This window comes from Pipistrellus kuhlii, unplaced genomic scaffold (assembly GCF_014108245.1).
Source record: "Pipistrellus kuhlii isolate mPipKuh1 unplaced genomic scaffold, mPipKuh1.p scaffold_m20_p_3, whole genome shotgun sequence".
NCBI classification, from domain to species: Eukaryota; Metazoa; Chordata; class Mammalia; order Chiroptera; family Vespertilionidae; genus Pipistrellus; species Pipistrellus kuhlii.
This window is the reverse complement of record NW_023425529.1, coordinates 33,065,816-33,087,609: the sequence shown is the minus strand read 5'-3', so window position 1 is coordinate 33,087,609 and position 21,794 is coordinate 33,065,816. Positions and strand designations below refer to the sequence as shown.

The 21,794-nt window shown below is 40.7% G+C and overlaps 1 protein-coding gene across 18 annotated transcripts in view; it reads right to left on the bottom strand.

The window, feature by feature from the left end:
* DNM1L (dynamin 1 like) overlaps positions 1-9,790 on the bottom strand; it is a 48,850-nt gene extending 39,060 nt beyond the window's left edge. For 7 of the 18 annotated variants that reach the window (XM_045587900.1, XM_045587903.1, XM_045587905.1 and 4 more), the window contains exon 1: positions 8,793-9,520. In XM_045587900.1, the coding sequence (XP_045443856.1) occupies positions 8,793-8,945 (153 nt within the window). In that variant the 5' untranslated portion in view covers positions 8,946-9,520. The other 11 variants (XM_036457607.2, XM_036457608.2, XM_036457614.2 and 8 more) reach the window with 7 other exon arrangements.
* Positions 9,791-21,794: the final 12,004 nt, after the last annotated feature.

Genomic DNA, 21,794 nt, shown 5'->3' with positions numbered 1-21,794 from the left:
GGTTACACCAGTGCCAGTGAATATCGACACTCTTTCCAGGAAGGTGAGTGGGATATATAAAAGCCATAACTGGTTTATTCTGAAAATAGAGTGACCTGCTTTGTTCATCTCTACATACTTCCAAAACTGATTCAAAACCCTGTGTATTTAGGGGCTAAAGATGTGTGTGCCTGATCTCAATGACATCTTTTAGTTTCTTCCAAATTGTACTGTAATGATGTTTATGGCGTTTTGAATTTATATTTTGAGATGGAGCCTTTTACTGAAAAGTCTTTGTCATATATTTAGCTCTTTCCCTCTGGCAAGTAGCATCAGTTGGGAATGGAGAGTTGTAAATATCCATTCATGCCCCATTGGTCAATGCCAATTCAGTTTTTAATGTCTAAGTTCTTATTTTTCATCTTATATACTATAGGCTTCTCAACTCTTTATTTTGCTATTAATATAACAGGTAAAGATGTACTTTTCTTAATATTTTAACTTTTTATGTGGTTATAATTTAGACTTATAAGTTTCCTTAATATTTGCTTCACTTATTTTAAATGTTTCTCAGAATGTCCTTAGAAATGTTAATTTAATGGTATTTAAAATAAGTAAAATGTTTTTACTGTAGAGGTCAAATCCTCTTCCTGTTGGCAAAATTTATTTTTTCTTAAATATATTTTTATTAATTTCAGAGAGAAAGGGAGAGGGGGAGAGAGAGAGAGAAACATCAATGAGGAGAGAGAATTATTGATCAACTGCTCTTGCACATCCCATACTGGGGATTGAGCCCACAACCTAAGCATGTGCTGTGACCGGGAATCGAACCATGACCTCCTGGATCACAGGTGAACATTCAACCACTGAGCCACACTGGCCATGCTTCATTGGCAAAATTTAAATATGAAATTTAAGCTATTTCATACTTTATGGTATTAATCTATGGTTCTTCTATGGAATAATTATTGCACGTATAACTCAATAATATTAACACTCCAATTATATAAGATCCAAACTGGCTTAAGTGATGCAGACCTAACAGCATTTAGGGGTTAATAAAACTACTGACCCAGTGCTGTCTAAAACATACAAGAAATGAGTGCAATCCAGGTATCTAATAAGGCAATGAACTTTTTATATCCACAAAAATCCCCCCTTTTTGCATAAAAGTAGGAAAGAATAGCCGAAACCGGTTTGGCTCAGTCGGTCTGCGGACTGAAAGGTCCCAGGTTTGATTCCGGTCAAGGTCATGTACCTTGGTTGCGGGCACATCCCCGGTAGAGGGTGTGCAAGAGGGCAGCTGGTTGATGTTTCTCTGTCATCGACGTTTCTAGCTCTCTATCTCTCTTTCTTCCTCTCTGTAAAAAATCAATAAAATATATTTTTTTAAAAAGTAAGAAAGAATAGTATATTAATCTACATAATGAAGCAGCTCAATTAACTCCATGTAGGAAAGCAATTACAATCAAACTGTTAACAAAGATTGAAAGCAATAAGAAAGCACTATAGAGCAACTCATGTATAATATAAGAGATCCTCAATAAGATTAACAATAGATAAAAATTTTCTCATCATGACTTAATGTTGAAAAAAATAAAAACTACCAATTAAAAATTCTAAATATGATTTAATATTAAGATAGCAATACTCCTCAATGTAATCTACAGACTCAAACACAATCTGTATCAAATCCCAATGGCCTTGTTTGCAGAAATGGAAATGCCAATTCAACATTGCTGGTGGGAATGTAAAATGGTATAGCTACTGTGGAAAACAGTTTGGTGATTCCTCAAAAAGATAAACACAGAATTATCATACAACCCAGCAACTCTTACTTCTTCTAGATATATACCCAAGCAAACTGAAAGCACGTTCACACAAAAAAAACTTGTAAATGAATGTCCATGGCAGCATTATTCATAACAAAATGCCCACCAATTAATGAACATATAAGTAAATTCTGCCATAACTATACAATGGAAGTTATTTTTCAACCTTTTTCTTCATTTCATGGCACACATAAGCTAATTACTAAAATTCTGTGGCACACACAAAAAGTTTTTTGGGTTTTCTTTTTTTTGCCAATCTGACAAAAAAAATTAAAAAATGTGAAAAATGTGTAATTTCACTCATGAACACCGCGGACAGCTAGTGTTGTCATTTTCTTATTTGCAATTTAAGGTCAGGGCCCATGACTAAATAGTCAGGCATTGCACATTTTTAAAATTCTTACAGCACATCAGTTAAAAAGTGCTGCAATGAAATATTATTCAGCCATAAAAAAATAATGAAATACAAATATATTCATCAACATGGAAGCATCTCTAAAGCATTGTGCTGAGCAAAAGAAGCCAGACATGTATGCTAGACACCTAAAGCTAATATAAAATAATTTTGAATATAAACCAATTTTAAAAATAAGTTTTAATTTTTTTTAAAAAGTGGGGGAAGAACAAAGATGGTGGTATAAGTAAACACAGGTATTCACATCCTCCCACAACCACATCAAGATTACAACTAAAATACAGAACTACGATCATTCAGAATTACCTGAAATCTGGCTGAATGGAAATCCTACAAATAAAGAAAATTAAAGAACAAAGCACACTAAGACTGTTAGGAGGAATAGAAGCGAGGAACAGCCTGGTCTGACATCACGTGAGGCGCGCTTTTAATGCAGAGAAATAATCTCAACTGTGGAAGCCTCCCACGAGGAGTAAGGGCTCACAGCTGCACACCAGACCCCAGTCCAGGGTTCCAGAGCCAGAAGAGAATTCCCTGTAACTTCAGGCTGTAAAAATCAGCTGGAAATTAGCTGAGCCACATGGAGGCTGCTGGAGCCCCAAGCAGTTACTCTTAAAGGGCCCACACACAGACTTACTTGGACTCACTCCCTCTGAACTCCACCACTGGGGCAGTAGCTAGAAAGGACCCAGGGACATAGCATCAGGGCAAGAACTCAGGGGCAGCTTTCTCCCAGACAAAAGTGCTAGGACACCCCTCCTATTCCCCCACCCCCACATCCCAGAGTTGACTGACAGGCACCATTTCTGTCTCCATCAACCTGGCCCATACTGTTCATCCTGCCCTCACCAGGATGATTCCATGAGATCCCATGCCACACAATTTGCAGCCCCACCCAGCTGTTTGTAATGTCTTTCCCCATATGAATGGCCTTTTCTGACTCAGGCTTCAGACTTCTCTAAAATCTCTCAAACAAGCACCAGCTGGCTGCAGCAAATTCATACCTCAATAAGTGGTCCCAGACCCAGCACTAGCCATGCTTGCCAAGGCTCACAGCTTGGCCTTTCCTGGGCACCTCTAGCCCAACACAAGTAGCAGCCATCTTCAGATCACTCTGTAGCTCCAGCCAGGTGGCTCAGGCAGGTCATAGGCAATGGCTGACTTTGCACCTCCCAGAAGTCTCCAGCATCATTGCACTCAGCAGTCAGCTACAGAACATACCAGATTACAGCTCTACACATCTACAAGTGACACACTCAAGGGGCAAACTCAGTGAGCACCACAGCCCCAATGAAGCAAGTTCTGCTCCATAGGGGTGTCTCCTGCACAGCAGCTCTTTTGCTGCAGTCACAGCTGAGCTCACAGCCAATTGATCTGGGGGTCAATTCTTCCCAGTGACACCAACAGCAAACATAGCTCAACTACAACAGGACAGTGCACACAGCCCACAAAGGGCCACTGAGCACTCTAGGTGACTGGGGAGGCTGAGCCACTGGATCCTACAGGACACCTACTACACAAGGCCATTCCACCAATTCCAGGAGATATTGGAGCTCTACCTACAACAGTGGTCAGCAAACTCATTAGTCAACAGAGCCAAATATCAACAGTACAAAGACTGAAATGTCTTTTGAGAGCCGAAAACCAACTTCTGCACATGGGTGATGAAGTTTAACCTTTTGCACTCCACTGTCCCCTCTCAGGAGACATCGGAATTCTAGCATATCACTCGGATTTCCCCTCTCAGGGGACACTGCAGTTTATTAGTGATTACGGGGAATTGAGTTAATTCAACGCACGTTTCGCAAAGTAGCATCGAGTAGCTGGTAGCCAATGTCCAGAATGGTTCGGAGTGCAAAGGGTTCAATTACGCTGTACCTGTGCGTCCACATGTGGTGTTTTGTGAAAAAGCCACACTCAAGGGGCCAAAGAACCAACTATTGACCTAAACATAGAAACAAACACAGGAAAACAGCCAAAATGCAGAGACAAACATGTCACAAATGAAAGAACAAATGAAATCTCCAGAAAAAGAACTAAATGAAATGGAAGCAAGCAAACTAGTAGATATAGAGTTCAAAACAATGGTTTTAAGGATGCTTAAGGGACTCAATGAGACTTTCAAGGAATTTAGTGAAAATGTCAAGGAATTTAGTAAGAATTTTAAGGAAATTAGTGAGAACATCAAAGACATGAAAAAAGGACCAGTTAGAAATGAAGGACATACTAACTGAAATGAAGAATAATTTATAGGGAATCAACAGTATGATGAAGGAGTCCAAGAATCAAATTTGGAATATGAGAAAGCAAAAAACACCCAATCAGAAGTGCAAAAAGAAAAAGAATCCAAAAATAAGAGGTCCTCTGGACAACTTCAAGTTCAACAATATTCGCATCATAGGAGTGCTAGAAAGAGACGAGATGGAGCAAGAAATTAAAAACCAATTTGAAGAAAAAATGACAGAAAGCTTCCCCTTTCTTGTTAAAGAAATAGACTTACAAGTCCAGGAAGTGCAGATGAAACCAAAGAGGCCCACACCAAGACACATCATAATTAAAACACCAAAACTTAAAGACAAAGAAGAACTTTAAAAGCAGTATAAGAAAAGCAGTTAGTTACCTACAAATGAGCACCCATATGACTGTCAGCTGATTTCCCAACAGAAACTTTGCAGGTCAGAGGGGAGTGAAGTTCATCAGCACCAAACCAGTATTACAAGAAATGCTACAGGGTCTTATTTAAGAAGAGGAGGAAGAAAAAGAGGCAGAGAGATTAAAAATATGAATAAAATAGCAATACATATCAACAATTGAATATAAAAATTTAAATAAATGAACAAGAAATCCAATGAAAATAAATAAAATGATTAATAAAATAGAACTAGAGGCATGCAACATAGAACATTGATGAATCTTAGAGGGAAGGGGGGAGGGGGAGAAGAAAGAGATCAACCAAAGAACTTATATACATAATTCATGGACACAGACAATAGGGTGGTGAAGGCCTGGGGTGGGGTGGGATTCAGGTGATGGAGGGCAATTGGGGGGGGGGGGGGAGTTAGTGGACAAGGGGGGACATCTATAATACTCTCAACAATAAAAACATAAAAATAAATAACTTTGTAATTTCCATTCTTTTTCTGTGGATCTTGGAACAATTTAAATAGTGTTGAAACTTTCTATTCTTCATGGAAATAAGTAATAAAATAAAGTCCAGAGAGATAACTTTAAAAATAAAGTTGGTTATGAGTATTAAATATGAAACAAATTAAATGTTTACATATGCATTTAAATACTGAGATAATCAAAACTAAACGTAAATCATGTAAAATATGGTTCCATATTTGCAAACACACCTGTATACTTATCTATCTTTATATATTTACAGAGAAAATTTTGGAATGACATCGACTATTAGAAATGCTTAGTTTTCCAAGTTTATGTGTTTAGTGAATCATTAATTTTAAATTAAAATTTCAATGTTAAAAAAAAAGAAGCCATTTATATGAAATGTCCAGAATAGGCAAATCCACAGAAACAGAAAGTAGATTAGTTCACCAGGGGCTGGAGATAGGGCAAAATGGGGAGTGACTGCTAATGGGTAGTTTCTGGGGTAATGAAAATGTTCTGGAACTGGTGGGGGTAGTTTCACAATAGTGTATATACTAAAACCACTGAACTGTAAACTTTATAATGGTCAATTTTATATGAATTAAATTTCAATTTTAAAATGCTAAATAAAATAACATTGATTTGCAAATTGGTCATTTAAAACCCAAGATTCCAGACCTAGCTGGTCTGCTCAGTGAACAGAGCATTAGCCTGAGGACTGAAGGGTCCCACGTTCCATTCCAGTCAAGGGCACAGCCTGGGTTGCAAGCTCGATCCCCAGTATGGGAAGTGCAGGAGGCAGTCGATCAATGATTCTCATTATTGATGTTTCTACCTCTTTCTCTCCCTTCCTCTCTGAAATCAGTAAGAATATATATATTTTTAAAAACACCCAAGATTACTTTTCTTTTTGCATTTATTTGAATTACTGAAGACATACTGCTAAAATCACTGAAATAAAAGGCAAAGTAAAAAATATATCTCTAGCAACACTGAGCCAGGGTCTCAGGTTCATGTTATCTGCACTTTGATTCCTATGCTGCCTGGTGCTTGGATTACATGCTAGAGGGCTCCCCCTTCCAATTCTTAATTGAAGAAATAGTGATTAAATTTCTCAAGTTGACTCACAGAAGTTATTTAAGTCGTATCTCCTCCTCCACTTGCAAAGTACAACCTGGTTAAAAGCACCAACCTTTTCTCTCCCTATTTTCTGTTCTTTCCACGCAAAAGATCTGAGCTAGAGAAAGGAAAGCAATTTATTTAGCTAAATTGTAAAATATCTTAATGATTGACAGCTGTAAGCAGGTTTCCCTCCTCAACTCCTCCAAATCTTTAGGCCCCAATAAATTTTGGACAATTTAATAAATCAAAGGGTTAGGCGTCAGCAAGGGCTGCCTCGGCCTCCAAAAGCAACACGCTACTGGATGGTAGGTATGCCCTGAGACTCAGCTTCCCTTCCCTGACGTGTTTTTTCCCCCCAGTTTTACTCATTTTAAAATCAAGACTCACTAATATACTTCAAATCAGAATCTATGAACTATCTACATCAGAATCACCTGTGGTGCCTAGCCCACCCCAGACTTAGTAAATCAAAATCTCTGGGGATGGAGTCCAAGAAACTTATTTTCAAAATGATTCTAACATATATTAACTTTGAGAAACATTGTTCTAAAAGTTCAATAAAATAGGACCTGCATCTATTAAGGTATAGGTCATGTGTAAGAGACTATCTGTTTTATGAAGACTTGATCACTGCCACTGAGTTTACCAGTCAGAACTAAACACAGAACGCTTTTATGTCTGGAACTCACTCACTGTATGGTACTCCATTAAATATAAATGTGAGATGTGTGCTGTATGCACACACACATACATATACGTATATATAAATATAAATAACACAACATTAAAGGCATAGATGACAAAATAGTAGTGATGTACTTATATTCAAATCATGTATTAGAGGTTTTCCAGCATAGTGAGGAAAATATGGAACAAAGACATTTTACTGTTCATATTTCTTCTGTACTCGAATAAAGGATTGAATTTCAGCTAATAAAGACCTAAATGGAGACAGCCCTGATTAGATCAAGTAATTTTCCTTCTGAGTAATCTCAATCATCAACATGCAAATGTGGCATGTTAACTGTCACTACCAGGTTTTTGCTAGCACATGTTAATGGTTTTCATAATGGAGAGATCTTTACTTTTCTACCCTGCCTCTCCACTGACTGATTTTTAGAGAGAGGGAGAAACATCTAGGTGAGAGTGAAACATTGATCAGCTGCCTCCTGCAGGCCCCTACAGGGCATCAAAGCCCCTAACCCAGGCATGTGCCCTGGCCAGGAATCCAACCAGCAACCAACTTAGCCTAAGGGCCAGGGCAAAAAATTCTTCTTGACTTTAAACTTCTCATGCTGTCACACTATGGTACACACAATATAGATTCTTTTTCTGCTTCAAGCTTAAAAAGCCTTGAGAATCTCTTAAAAGTATAGAGAAAACTTCTGGTCTACCACTAGGAAACACTTCCAAATTACTAGCAAAGATTTAATTTATATCACCTCTAATTCACTTACAAAAACAGGTTTTGATTATAAAAGTACCATTGCTTTAAAATATTTTCTACTTACAGTGAACAATATTCATTCAAAATATTTATGGAACACCTACGTACCCCAGACTGTTACAGGGGCTAGGAATAAGAACACAGTAGTAAGAAAATATGCTTAATAAAAATACTGGTTATCATTTGCTATATATTGATGATTCATAGTCATCAATCATTACAAATACTAAGAGTTACAAATACTACTACAGGGTGTCCCAGAGAAATGTATACACACTTTTAACAGCTGATAGCTCAATTTTGAAAATGAAATGTATTTTAACAAACACTGCCTTTATAATTATTTAAAAATGTGTGTATACATTCAAAGTGTGTGTATGTTTGTGTATACATATTTGGACGCCATATATACGTGTAGGCAGGACTGAGCAGAATCTAGAATCTATACAGATCTTATAGCAGACCAAGGACATGTTTTTGAAATAATTTCTATTGCTTGAACTAATTAAAAGCACACCCACAGTATAGGATGTCTATGGTTTCCAAGGTTACCAGTGTTTGAATACACTCCATACATATAGTACTCTGAACACTAAGTTCCCTGTCATGATACTTATACTCTACACTTCAATTTTGTAGCAAAATGTAGCGATTCATGTAACCGGGAAACCGTCCCTTTTCTCTATAGAAAAGGTCACTAAGAAATGAAAGCACTTAAAATCAATATACTATGTAATCTCTAAAATGCGCTTCTCTGAACTCTAATAAATGTCCTATGGTTCCTCTGCAACCAAGAAAAGCAGCAGGCAGAGAAAATGAAACTTACACTTCTCTGTCACTCTAGAAATACTATTATTTCTTCATACTGCATCTAAAAAACTGTTACCTGTAAGAGACCAGAGAACCTTGATGCCCAATTCAGATGCAAGACAAAAACCACAGCCCATGCAGAAAAAATGGGACATTCCTTCCTAACATTCAGATTTGGGTTTGTCTGTCTGGTCTGTCTGTCTGTCTGTTTCTGGCTTTTGTGTTTCATTGCTTTCGGCGTCCTCGAAACCCTGCAGGGATAGATTACACTGCAAAAAAAAAAAACACTCCGGTGCTGCACAGTAGCGGCCTTGTGAGCCCCGCCCGCACACGGGTGCAGAACGGATCCCGCAGCCCCACGGCAAAGCCAGGAGGGGAAGAAAACACCCCACGGCCGCGAAGCCAGCCGAGGAGGGGCTGGCCGGCCCTCCACGCGCCAGGGTGCCCCGCGTGCCCCGCGCGTCCCCCAAGTGCCCTTGGAAGCGGCGGCCCGCGGGGAGAGCCGCGCCCGCTCCCCGAGGACTCCAGTTCCGCCCGCGGGCCCTTCCCTCCCGCACCCCGCCCCTGGGACCCGCCGAGCCGCCGCGCCGGCTCCGCCCCTCGCCGCCCGGCCAGGCCCCGAGTCCGGCGCCGGGGCGAGGCGGCCCGGGCGGCGGGTGCGGCCGGAGCCCAGGCAGTCCCGGCCCCAAGCAGCGCCCTCGCCGCACAGGCCGCCCAGGCCGCCCGCCCGGGAGCGTGCGCGCCGCGGCCCCGGCCGGGCCTGCGCCCCGGGCTTCGGCCTGGGCGGACGGCGCCCTCGCCTCCTCTCACCTGCGTCCCCACCACGACTATCTGAGGCAACTGGATGATGTCGGCGCCCACAGTGTTGAAGACATCCTGGAGCTTGTTGATCACAGGAATTAGTGCCTCCATGACTCCGAGAACACGGGACCCCCGCCCGGCGGGCCGCGGCAATGAATGGGGCCGGGGCCGGCCCAGATTCCGCCTCCTCCCTCCTCTCCTCCGCCCTGTCCTCGGGAGCCGGCACCCATTGGTGCCCGCTCGGCTGCTACCTGCCCCCTCCCGGCAGGCCGTGCGCTAAAAGGGAGGTAGCGGGGAGCAAAGCCTGCCGGGAGTTGTAGTTCTGCAGCGGAGGACCGCCAGGGCCTACAGCTTCCAGAAGGCTGTGCGGCGCGGGCAGACGGGGAGCTAGAGAGGGCGGGCTGATTGTTATGGGGATACTACTTTCCAGGTTCTTGTCAAAAGACTAAGGGAGTGAAGCCTGGAGAGTTGGAGGGAAGAAATGCATTTATGCCGTGCTTGAGGCATATTGGGTGGGAAAATGCCGAATATGTGTTAAGTATAGCTGAATCTCTTGATTACCCAAGATGTCAATAAGGACGGGTTGGAAAAGCTTAAATATCTCCTAGCCTCAGGCCCCCCCAGCCAGGTGCAGAAGGTTTGTAGGCTAATATGCGGCAGCCAAACCGGTGGTTTTAAAATAATAAAACCACCGGTTTGGCTCAGTGGATAGATAGAGCGTCATCCTGCGGACTGAAGGGTCCTAGGTTCACTTCCGGTCAAGGGCATGTACCTCGGTTGCAGGCATATCTCCAGGAGGAGGTGTGCAGGAGGCAGCTGATAATATTTCTCTCTCATGGATGTTTCTAACTCTCTCCCTTCCTCTCTGTAAAAAAAAAAAAAAAAAAAAAAAAAAAAAAAAAAAAAATATGTTTTTAAAAAAATAAATAACAAAATCAGCCCGGATTGAACGGTTCTCCAGGATTTTTGTAAAAACGTGTTCAGAAAGAAAGAGTGTCAGAGTCTTGGAGGGGAAAGAAAGGCTGTGTCCTTGTTCTCTATATTCGGTATACAACGTTATTTGCTGTGTGGCCTGATTCCCTACAAAGTGGAGATCTGATAACTGCCTTACCAGCTTTTTGCTAAGTGTGCCTACTGTTCTCTATTCCTAAATGTTGTTCTTTTTAGACAGATAGTATCTCTCTTCTCCATGCCTCCAAGGTTTCCTATCTCAAAGTGAAAAATGGTGACATTTGAGCAAAGACCAAAGGTGAGGAGAAAGCCCCCTTTCCTACTTTATTTTCCTCCCTAGCATTTATCTCCATCTAGCATGCTACACATTGAACTTGTTTACACTCTCTCACTTTTACTACATTATCAGCAGCTAGCAGCCAGAGATTTTTTTAATTATTATTTAACTCACTGATGTATCCCTGGCCCCTAGAAAGTGACAAGGAAATCAAAATCTCAACCACTTTGAGTTTACAATCTAATGGAGGACCATTATAAATCAATGGGTAGTCCTATAATTGTGTGTATTATGGAGCATAGTCTCAGAGGGAGGAAAGTTCAAGCAAGACTTCCTAGAAGTCACTAGATTTCATCCTCAGGAGGGCAAGGACCACCAGCAGTGTAGAAGTTGTACACTACACAACTTCAGTAGATACCATTCACCAGCACAGCCATCCACAGTCGCCCTGGGGAACATGCTTGATGGTGGGTACTCAATACATATTTTTGAACAAATGAATGAAACTAAGACCTGAAGGTCCATTCATGATGGTTTGGTATCTTATCACGTCTCATGAACATTTCCTTCTTTGATTCTTCTTAAAAACAAAACTTTCAGACACAAAATGAGGAAACATTTTTATTTTTTTTTCATTGTTGCTGAAGCTTTTATTTATTTTTTATTTTTTTAAAATAAATTTTTATTGTTCATATTATTACAAATGTTCCTTTCCCCCCCTTCTCACCCCACCCTCTGCCCTTTCCCCACCCCCCCATTGTCCTCATCCATAGGTGCACAGTTTATGTTCAGTCTCTTCCCACATCCCCCTCTCCCCTTTTCCCTAAGAATAAACAGTTCACTCCCCTTCCATACCTCTGATTCTATTATATTCAACAGTTAATATTGTTCCTCAGATTTTTTTTTTTTTAGTTTCCTTGGTTTTTAGATTCACTTGTTGATAGTTGCGTATTTGTTGTTCATAATTTTTATCTTTATTTACTTTCTCTTCTGAAAGAACCCCCTTCAGCAATTCATATAATTCTGGTTTGGTGATGATGAACTCCTTTAGCTTTTTTTTATTAGTGAAGCTCTTTATCTGACCTTCAAATCTGAGTGATAGCTTTGCTGGATAGATTATCTTTGGCTGTAGGTTCTTGCTATTCATCACCTTGAATATTTCTTGCCATTCCCGTCTGGCCTGCATGGTTTCTGTTGAGAAATCAGCTGACAATCGTATAGGTGCTCCTTTATAGGTAACTACCTTCTTTGCTCTTGCTTCTTTTAATATTCTCTCTTTGTCTTTTGCTCTTGGAATCTTAATTATGATTTGTCTTGGTGTGGTCCTCTTTGGATTCCTTTTGTTTGGAGTTCTGTGCGCTTCCTGGACTTGTAAGTCTAATTCTTTCACCAGGTGGGGAAAGTTTTCTGTCACTATTTCTTTCAGTATGTTTTCGATATCTTGCTCTCTCTCATCTTCTGGGACCCCCATAATTCTGATGTTGGTTCGCTTGAAGTTGTCCCAGAGGTTTCTTACATTATCTTCAACTTTCTGGATTCTCTGGCCTTCTTGCGTCTGCGGAGGAGTGTCTTCTGACTCTTTATGTTCCAAATCTTTGGCTTGATTCTTGTGATCTTCCATTCTGTTTTTAGGACTCCATAAAATATTTTTTATTTCAGACAATGTATTCTTTATTTCTTGTTGATCCCTTATTATTTCTAGTTGATCCCTTTTCATATCCTCATAGGTCTTGTTTATTTTATCGGCCTTTTCTAGGAGATTCTTGAACAACCTTATAAGTGTGGTTTTGAACTCTATATCCAGTCGCTTTTTGTCCTCCATTTCTTTCGTTTGTGATCTATTTGGTTTAGGCATTTTCACAGGCAGCTTTCCTGATGGGGCGGGGTTTCAGGGTGGAGCCTACAGCCTTGGCTTCCATCAGCCCCGCCCTATGCGACTCCTGAGACTCAGGGTCCTTCAGTACTTGTTGCGAGTGCCTCTGAGAGAAAGGTGCCCTCGATTTTCGCCTGCTGCCAAACTGTCTATGCTCTCCCCCAATGAGTCCGATATTGGGGTTCAGTTCAGTTGGTAGTGGGATTGGAGGTGGCGTTCAGAGCAGTCTGGAGCCCCTGTCTCCTTCCTGTCAGGGCAATCCCGCGGCACAGCCGGCCGGCCCTTCTCTGCGCGCAGTGTGCGCGCCTCCGGGACCTCCTTTCGCCGCTTCCCCGGAGTCCCGCCTTACAGCCCGGCTCCCTATGGATGAGCCTGGGTCCCCGGGGTCTGGCCTAGAATTGGGGTTCAGAGCAGTTGGGGGCCCAGCACAGTCGGAGTGTTTATCTCCTTCCCGCTTGGGACCGCCAGCCAGGCACTCGGCCTCCCTCCTCTCCGGCTCTGTCCTCTCTGCGCGCGCTGTGTGTCTCCGTACCTTGGGCTTTTACAGCTCCTCCGCGCTTCCTTCTGGTTTTCTCCTTGCTTCTTGTTGTAGAATTTCCAGTCAGTCGACTTTCCTGTAGTTCTGGGTAATGTCCATTTTATATTTTAGTTGTATTTTGTTGAAATTGTTGTGTGCGGCTGCGGCTAGTTGCCTACCCGAGCAGCCATCTTGGATTCTCCTCTGAGGAAACATTTTCAAAACTCCAAAGAAACAGAACAGACCAAAGAGCAGGTATGCTCATGGTGACACTCCATGACCATAACCAGGAACTGTTTCATAGGGGCAAAAATAATGCACTATAACCTTTTTTTTTTTTTTAATATATTTTATTGATTTCTTACAGAGAGGAAGGGAAAGAGATAGAGAGCTAGAAACATCAATGAGAGAGAAACATCGACCAGCTGCCTCTTGCACACCCCCTAACGGGGATGTGCCCGCAACCAACGTACATGCCCTTGGCCGGAATCGAACCTGGAACCTTTCAGTCTGCAGGCTGATGCTCTACCGCTGAGCCAAACCGGTTTCGGCAACCTTTTCGCTTATTAGTGGCACCAATAGACATAGTCTTTTCTTAACTGCTAATGGCAAAAGTAAAAGAGCAAGCATAAGATATATTCCAGGAAAGACATGTCATGAATTTTACAAGACATTACATATTTCAATTTAAATGATAAAATATCTATTGTGATATCCTATTCTATTAACATGATATTCTATTAACATGCTTCAAGAACAATGGTGACTGCTTTTATTTATTTTTTATTTTATTTCATTTCATTTTAGGAAAAAGGAAAAAGGATCACATAGCTAGTCTCAAAAGTTCTATCTGTACCACCACATGATGTTTAAGCAGGTTTGTCTAGTACTTGTTTAGACACTAGAGCATTGAGTTTATTGGGCACATTAAAGTGTTTGAGGATAGAGAAACAGGAAGTGGTGAGGCCTTGAAAAAGAGTGGCTCTAATTTGATAACATTAAAAAGAAAAAAAACATAAGGCAGGATACTCTATGTGCAATGTGTTTCCCTGGAGACAAAGCAAACCGATTTGGCTTTTCCCATTTTAAGTTCAGAACACTCTTGCTTGTGGGAAAGCCACTTAGCCAGTAAGTATGACTTTTCTCATCTAGAGGAGGAAAATGTGTTTCTCAGTGGGTTGCTATGAAATCAAATTAAGCCATTATCAGGTACTGTCTCCAAAGGCTCTAAAAAAACAAACTCCTCCCTCAGCCAATCCTCTCTCACTGTAGGTTTATGATTTAGGCAGAACTGTTTGGTTGCAGGTCACAGAAATTTAACTCAAACTAATGGACTAAAAAAGAGGAGCTACTTAACTAGTACAACCACACAGCTAGCATGAACTTGGCCTAAAAAAATAATTGGAAATGTGGGCTCAAGCAGCATCAGAATTACCTCTTTTCTCTCTCTCTCTCTCTCTCTCTCTCTCTCTCTCTCTCTCTCTCTCTCTCTCTCTCTCTCTCTCTCTCTCTTCCCCTCATCCCTCCCCATCATCATCTACTTCATTCTCTCAAATCAGTTCATTCCTGTGAATGAGATGACCAGGCAGGGTGGAGGCTGCTGGGGATCTCACTGAGCAAGCTGCCTCTGGGCGGATGAGGTTGAGTGAATCTGGGGAGGAACTGAAACTAGGTTTCCACCTTTTCCCTGGAGTGTGAGTTTCCTATTGCTGCATTAACAAATTACCACAAACTTAGTGGCCGAAAACCACAAAAATGTATTACTTATGGCCCGGTAGGTCTGAAGTCCAACTCTGCTCTTCCTGAACTAAGGTCAAGGTATCTCAGAGCTGCATTCCTTTCTGGAGTGTCCACGAAAGAGTCCGTCTCCTTGCCTTTTCCAGATTTGAGACTGCTCACATTCCTAGCTCTTGACCCTCTTCCCACATCCTCAAAGCTAGCAGTGTCACATCTTCTTGACCCTTCATTGTCATTACTTCTCTCTGACCAGAGCCAGGAAAGGTTTTCTGCTTTTAAGAACCCATGCATCTAGTAATAATTAATGTCGTTTTTAAACATTCGTTTAAAATCTTGCTTGGCGTTGACTTGTATTGACATAACCTTCAAACACGTGGTATCTACAGAACGTGTGAAGTGCAATTAACAAGTTTTGCTTGAAAAAGTTTGTATTGGGTTTGGTTTTTGTTGCAAAACTAGGGCTAAGAAGATGGCGGATGAAGAACATATTCAGCACTGCATGCTTTATGAGTTCCAATTAGGAAGAAAAGCAAGTGAGGCTGCAAAAAACATCTGTAGTGCTCTTGGTCAAGATGCAGTTAGCGCCAGAAAATGCCAGCGTTGGTTTGAGAAATTTCGCGAGGGAAATTTTTCGTTAGATGACAAGAGTGGTCGAGGCCGTGTGTCCAATTTTGATCAAGAAGCTCTTCAAGCTCTTTTGGTGCAAAATCCTCAAATTACCCAACAAGAGCTTGCGACAACTTTAAATTTTTCACAAAAAACAATTTCCAATCAATTGTGTGCACTTGGCAAAGTCCAAAAGTTTGGAAAATGGGTTCCTCATGAGTTGACCGACAACCGTAATCAAAGAGTCACAATTTGCAGTTCGCTCCTCTCTCGTCAAAACCGTTTGCCGTTTTTAGAGCAAATTGTTACCGGAGATGAAAAATGGGTGCTGTATGTTAATTTGAAAGGCGGCCTCAATGGTTGGACAAAAATGAGGCTCCGCAGCCCACGCCAAAACCTGACTTGCATGAGAAAAAAGTGATGTTGTGTGTTTGGTGGAATTTTAAAGGAATTCTTCATTATGAACTTTTACCAACTAACCAAACCATTACAAGTGCAGTGTATAGTGCCCAATTAGAAAGGTTAGCCCAAGCATTAAGAGAAAAAGAACCCGCTCTGATTAATCGGAAGGGCGTAATTCTTCACCACGATCACGCACGACCGCATACTGCAAGAATCACTGCTGAAAAACTGCGCCAGTTGGAATGGGAAGTTTTCCCTCAACCTGCATATTCTCCTGATATTGCCCCTTCCGATTACCATTTGTTTCGTTCTTTGCAAAACTTTCTTCTTGGAAAAAAATTTAATAATGAAGAATGCCTCAAAAATGCATTGACCGAATTTTTTGCATCAAAATCACAAGAATTTTACAACAGAGGGATTAAAATGCTTCCTGAGCGTTGGGCACAAGTAGTAGAAAACAACGGCAACTATATTGTTGATTAAATTTTGTTGTATTGTTTAAATAAATTTGATTTAAAAAAGTATTAGAAAACGACATTAATTATTACTAGACCTAATAGATTGGCCCACCTGGAGAACAGAGGACAACCTCCCTCCCTCTGAAAATTGTGAACCTTTCATTATATCTGCAGAGTCCCTTTGCCATGTAAAGGTCACAGGTTCCAAGAATTAGGGCATGGACATGTTACAGGGACATGTTAACCTGCCTACCATACCAGGTTAAGGCAATCAGTCAGGGGATGAATCACCCAAGCAAGGCCATTTAGAAGTCTTCCTTGACATTTTTTTAACTTGAGTAAACCAGATAATTTTCTCTCCCATTATGGAGCTATAATGATGTGAGTCACTGTCTTCAAGGATCATATTTCCTATCAATTGGAATAAACTGTTTTGTGACATAGACTCCTTATTCATCATAAAATTTTTTTTCTGAATCCAGCAATTGTTTATATATATATATATATATATATATATATATATATATATATATATAATAGAATCTAGGAATTCTAATTCCCAGAGTTAATCACTCCCTCTTTTGCTTGTTGCTTTTTTCACACAATGTTATGAAACCATTCTTTATTGAGTGCTTACTGTATGTGAGGCACTGCACTAAGTATGTTACAATTGCCTTGTGGGATAGGTTTATAGATGTAGAAACTGATGCTTCAGGATTTTCAATGAAGTGATACATTTACATAGCTAGTATGTGGCACAGCTGGGATCAAAAGGGGCTATTTGTCCAACTTTTTTTTAAATCAATATATTTTATTGATTTTTTTATAGAGAGGAAGAGAGAGGGATAGAGAGTTAGAAACATTGATGAGAGGAACATCAACCAGCTGTACACCTCCTACTCCTGCATATCTCCTACTAGGGATGTACTTGCAACCAAGATACACGCTCTTTACTGGAATCAAATCTGGGACCTTTTAGTCCACAAGCCAATGTTCTATCTACTGAGCCAAACTGGTTAGGGCTATGTGTCCAACTTTTAACCTCCATACACACTGCCTCGTTTCTTCATTCATTCCTTCATTTATTCAACACATATTTATCAATTACCTATTAGGCATATGGGTCTCACCAGGAAGAGTATTTGCAACAGGAGGGGGGACTGTGTACATGACAGTAATATGTCCTTCCTTCTAAGCCAACAGTGACCTCGCTGAGAGAAGTGTCCTATTTAGCTAGTTATCTCCACTACTTTGTATGATGCTTGTTACCTAATACCACTCTAATAAACATGGGGTTGGGGCTCCTTTTATTTACTTGGAAAAATCTGGAATAGCAAGGATTTAAGCAATGGGTACAACTGCAACTAAGATTTTCAATCAAACCAGCCAAAACATATCAGACTGGCCTGGGTAGGACTCCTCACCAGAAGAGCTGCCATTGCCATGTTACTTTGCCTGGGCTTAGGCTGGCTTTGTTCTAACTTAAAATTCCCAATAAGAGAAAGTTAATTTTTAATTAAAAGCTGAGAAAATTTTAATAGTTCTTGCAAAAGACCATTCAGATGATTTTTATAGCATAGGTATTCAAATTAATTTTATGCCACCATTTTGATCATCAGTCTTAGCCAAGCTGCCATATCTATGTTTTAATACCTCTTTGTCATATTTTGGAAACTGCCAGTGTTTTGCAACAATGATAAACAGCTTTCATCAATTAGCTCAAATATTGTCAGCGGGTGCAGGGAATTGTCTGCAGAGAGTGGAGTGGGTCAGGTGGGTCAGAAGCCAGCAATTGAATCTGGTGAGATACCGACAGCCCATTAGAGGGCAGTGTGACAACACAATTAAGAGTAGCAGTCTTCATAGAGAGTAAACTGGTGGTTGTCATAGGGGAGGGTGGTGGAGGGGATGGGAGAAAGAGGTGAGAGGAATAAGAAGTATAAATTGGCCCTGGACAGTGTGGCTCCATTGCTTGGGTTTTGTCTTGTGCCCTGAAGGGTTGCAGGTTCAATTCCTGGTCAGGGCACCTGCCTGGGTTTTGGGCTCAATCCAGTAGGAGGCAATGATCCATGTTTCACTCTCATATTGATGTTTCTGCATCTCCCTTCCTCTGTCTAAAAAAAAAAAAAAAATCCATTAAAAGCCCAGCTGGCATGGCTCAGCGGTTGAGCATCAACCTTTGAACCTGGAGGTCATGGTTCATTCAATTCCTGGTCAGGGCACATGCCCAGGTTGTGGGCTCGATCTTTAGTGGGGGGTGTGTAGGAGGCAACCAACTGATGATTCTCTCATCATTGATCTTTTTTTCTCTCTCTCTCCCTTCCTCTTTGAAATCAACAAAAAATGTATTTTTTTAAATCCACAAAAATATTTTTTTTAAATGAAGTACTTGGTACTTATACAATAGTCATGCCCTAATCAGTTTGGCTCAGTGAATAGAGCATCAGCCTACGGACTGGAGAATTCCAGGTTCGATCCTGGTCAAGGACAGTAGCTGATTGATGTTTCTCTCTCATCAAAGTTTCTATCCTTCTCCCTTCCTCTCTGTAAAATCAATAAAATAGTCACAGGGATGGTAAAGCACAGGGAATAGAGTCAGTAATATTGCAATAACTATGTATGGTACCAGTTGAGTGTTGGAAATATTGAGGACACTACATAAAGTATATGATTATCTAATCACTCAGCTGTACCCCTGAAATTAATACAAAATAAAATTGAAAGTAAACAATAAAAATAAAACAGATAAATAAAATAAGAGTAGAGTCCTTGCATCTCCCTAGACTATTTTTTCCCTTTTGTTTCACACACACACACACACACACACACACACACACACACCCCAATGGAACTTTTCCTTTCTTTTAATCCTCCATACCCTCAAACATGTAACATGTAACTGTTTGAAATAATAGAGTGATTTTTAAATCACGGTAATACCAAAAACTGAAAATTTCTATGTTAGACATCCCAGTCTTAAACTACTTTACTCTGTCACCGGGAATTCCTCAGTAGCCTCACAAAATATTGTTTGGCATTCTTAGAAGCCCTTCAAATTTTCTTTCTCTGTATTTCAGGCTTTCTTCTTGTCTTCCCTACACCAACTCCATTGGCTTACACTTATGCTGAGATGTATAGCTTTTCAGCCCCTGTGAGCTAGCTTTGTGTATCAGAAGCTCACTAGTACACTGGTGAGCAAAAGGGACATCTGCCCTGCAATTCTCTCTTCAGCAGCCAGGGCTATAGAGACTTTGACCATCTTCACTCTAATTCAACAAGTTCATCCAAACAGTAGGGGGCAGCACAAGTCAATTTGAGTTTTAAGAACAAATTATGATGGATAACAACACATCAGTGACACAGCAAATCAGTGACTAAGGTAGTCTATCACACAGTGCTGTGCACAGCATAAGTAATATGTCTGAAGGTTTATCCAACAGTTGAGTTTTTTCTTTCTTTCTGGTGGCTTTTATGTATTCTAATTCTTCTTCAGTCACTGAATGTTTGACTAAATGGATGGATGGATGAATAAATGTTTTGCATATTAAATATACTTCACTAGCTGAAACCGGTTTGGCTCAGTGGATGGAGCGTCGGCATGCAGACTGAAGGGTCCGAGGTTTGATTTGGTCAAGGGCATGTACCTTGGTTGCAGGCACATCCCCAGTAGGGAGTGTGCAAGAGGCAGCTGATCGATGATTCTCTCTCATCGATGTTTATAGCTCTCTATCCCTCTCTCTTCCTCTCTGTAAAAAAATCAATAAAATATATTTTTTTAAATAAAAAATAAATATTCTTCACTGGGCTAGCCAAAGACTAAACTAGTAAGTTATTATTTTAGAACTAGCACAGGATGAGAATAAAAGTTATGAACTAATCCTCTGTAACAAGCATGCCCTTACTTCCAATCCCTGAGCTATGAAATGGGAATAATATAACTAAGGATGTGACCTACAACCAAAATAAAAGTTTTTAAAAAGCATTAGCAATACTAGCACATTAATACAAATGTAGGAAATGCAGCCAAAATCTAGACAGCAGTTTTGATTGTGTGCCTCTATTCACACCAGTAGCAAAAACAAAAATGAAAATGAAAACAGATGAACACGCAATAAATACTATATTAAGTGACTACCTCTCCATCAGAGGTGGCGCCCACCTAGCGCCCAGCTTGATAAATCTATTTCTGCCTCTTGTCTCTTTCTTTCTCTAATTTCTGGAACCTGTTATTTTCCTCCACCACAATGATCCCCAATAGGGAGGCGTGCAGGACACAGCCAATCTATGATCCTCTCTCATTGATGTTGTCTCTATCCCTCTCCTTTCCTCTCTAAAAACCTATAACAAAGAATAATAATAACACTTGTCAACTAACTTAAACATTTAAAAAAAATACTATATTAAGCACTAAAGATACAAAGGAGAACAAAACACATTTATTTTATTGGCATTCCTTCAAACTCCTCAACTCTTCTTTCTTCACATTCCCTCCTCTCAAGAAGAAAACGATAGTGTCACTGAGGTCGGCACATGGAAGGACCTAGACTGGCTTCCTGGATTAAAGGATGAATAGGAGCTGACCCAAGAAAGAGGAAGATAAAGAACTTTCAAACCAGTCAGAGCGCAGCAGCTTGTGCAAAAAGTGGAGATGAAGGAATAAAATGACACATTCTGGGTACTTTAGTGTAGTGTGGGTAAGTATCAAGCAGGAGGGCCTTTGAGGAGATGCAGAGGGGCAAAGCTAATAGCTGGTCAGTGAGAAGGGAACTCAGGAGAGTGCGGAATTAGAAATGTATTCCGAGGGTAATGGAGAAAATCAGAAGAGTGAGCAGAGACACATGATCTCATGAGTTTTATAAAGGTCACTCACCCCTCTTCCCACTGAACTGGAATGAGGTAAGGGAGAATGGGAAACCAGATAGGGCATGTTGCAGTAATTCAAGTCAGAAACGAAGGTAATGTATACTGGGGTGATAAGCATGGAGATGGGGACCCTTGGACAAATTTAGACCAGAGGCAGTAAAGATAAAAAAAAAAAAAAAAATAGCCAAGGGCAGAATGGGCAAAAAGAGGAGACAGAAGAGAGATGTTAAGGAAACCATAAAATAATAATAAAATATATATATAAAAAGAAAAATAAAACAAATGGCTTGTTCAAAATGTATTTCAATCTCCTCTTCATGGGCTGTTTTTTGTTGGTGGTGGTGGGTTTTGTTTTGTTTTGTTTTTTGCTTCAGAAGCTAAAAAGACAAAAAATACATTTTCAATATCTTTGCAACTAAGTGTTCTAGATGTAATCTTAATTCCATGAAACAGACGCTTTCACGCAAGATTTCAATTCTGAGGGAAACTGTGAGGATGTAGTCACACAAGGCATCCGTTTTGCTTGTGCAGAGATCCAGGGAGGCATGGCGTGGCTCTGCAGTTAATGGTTCTCATGGCACTCTGCTGATTCT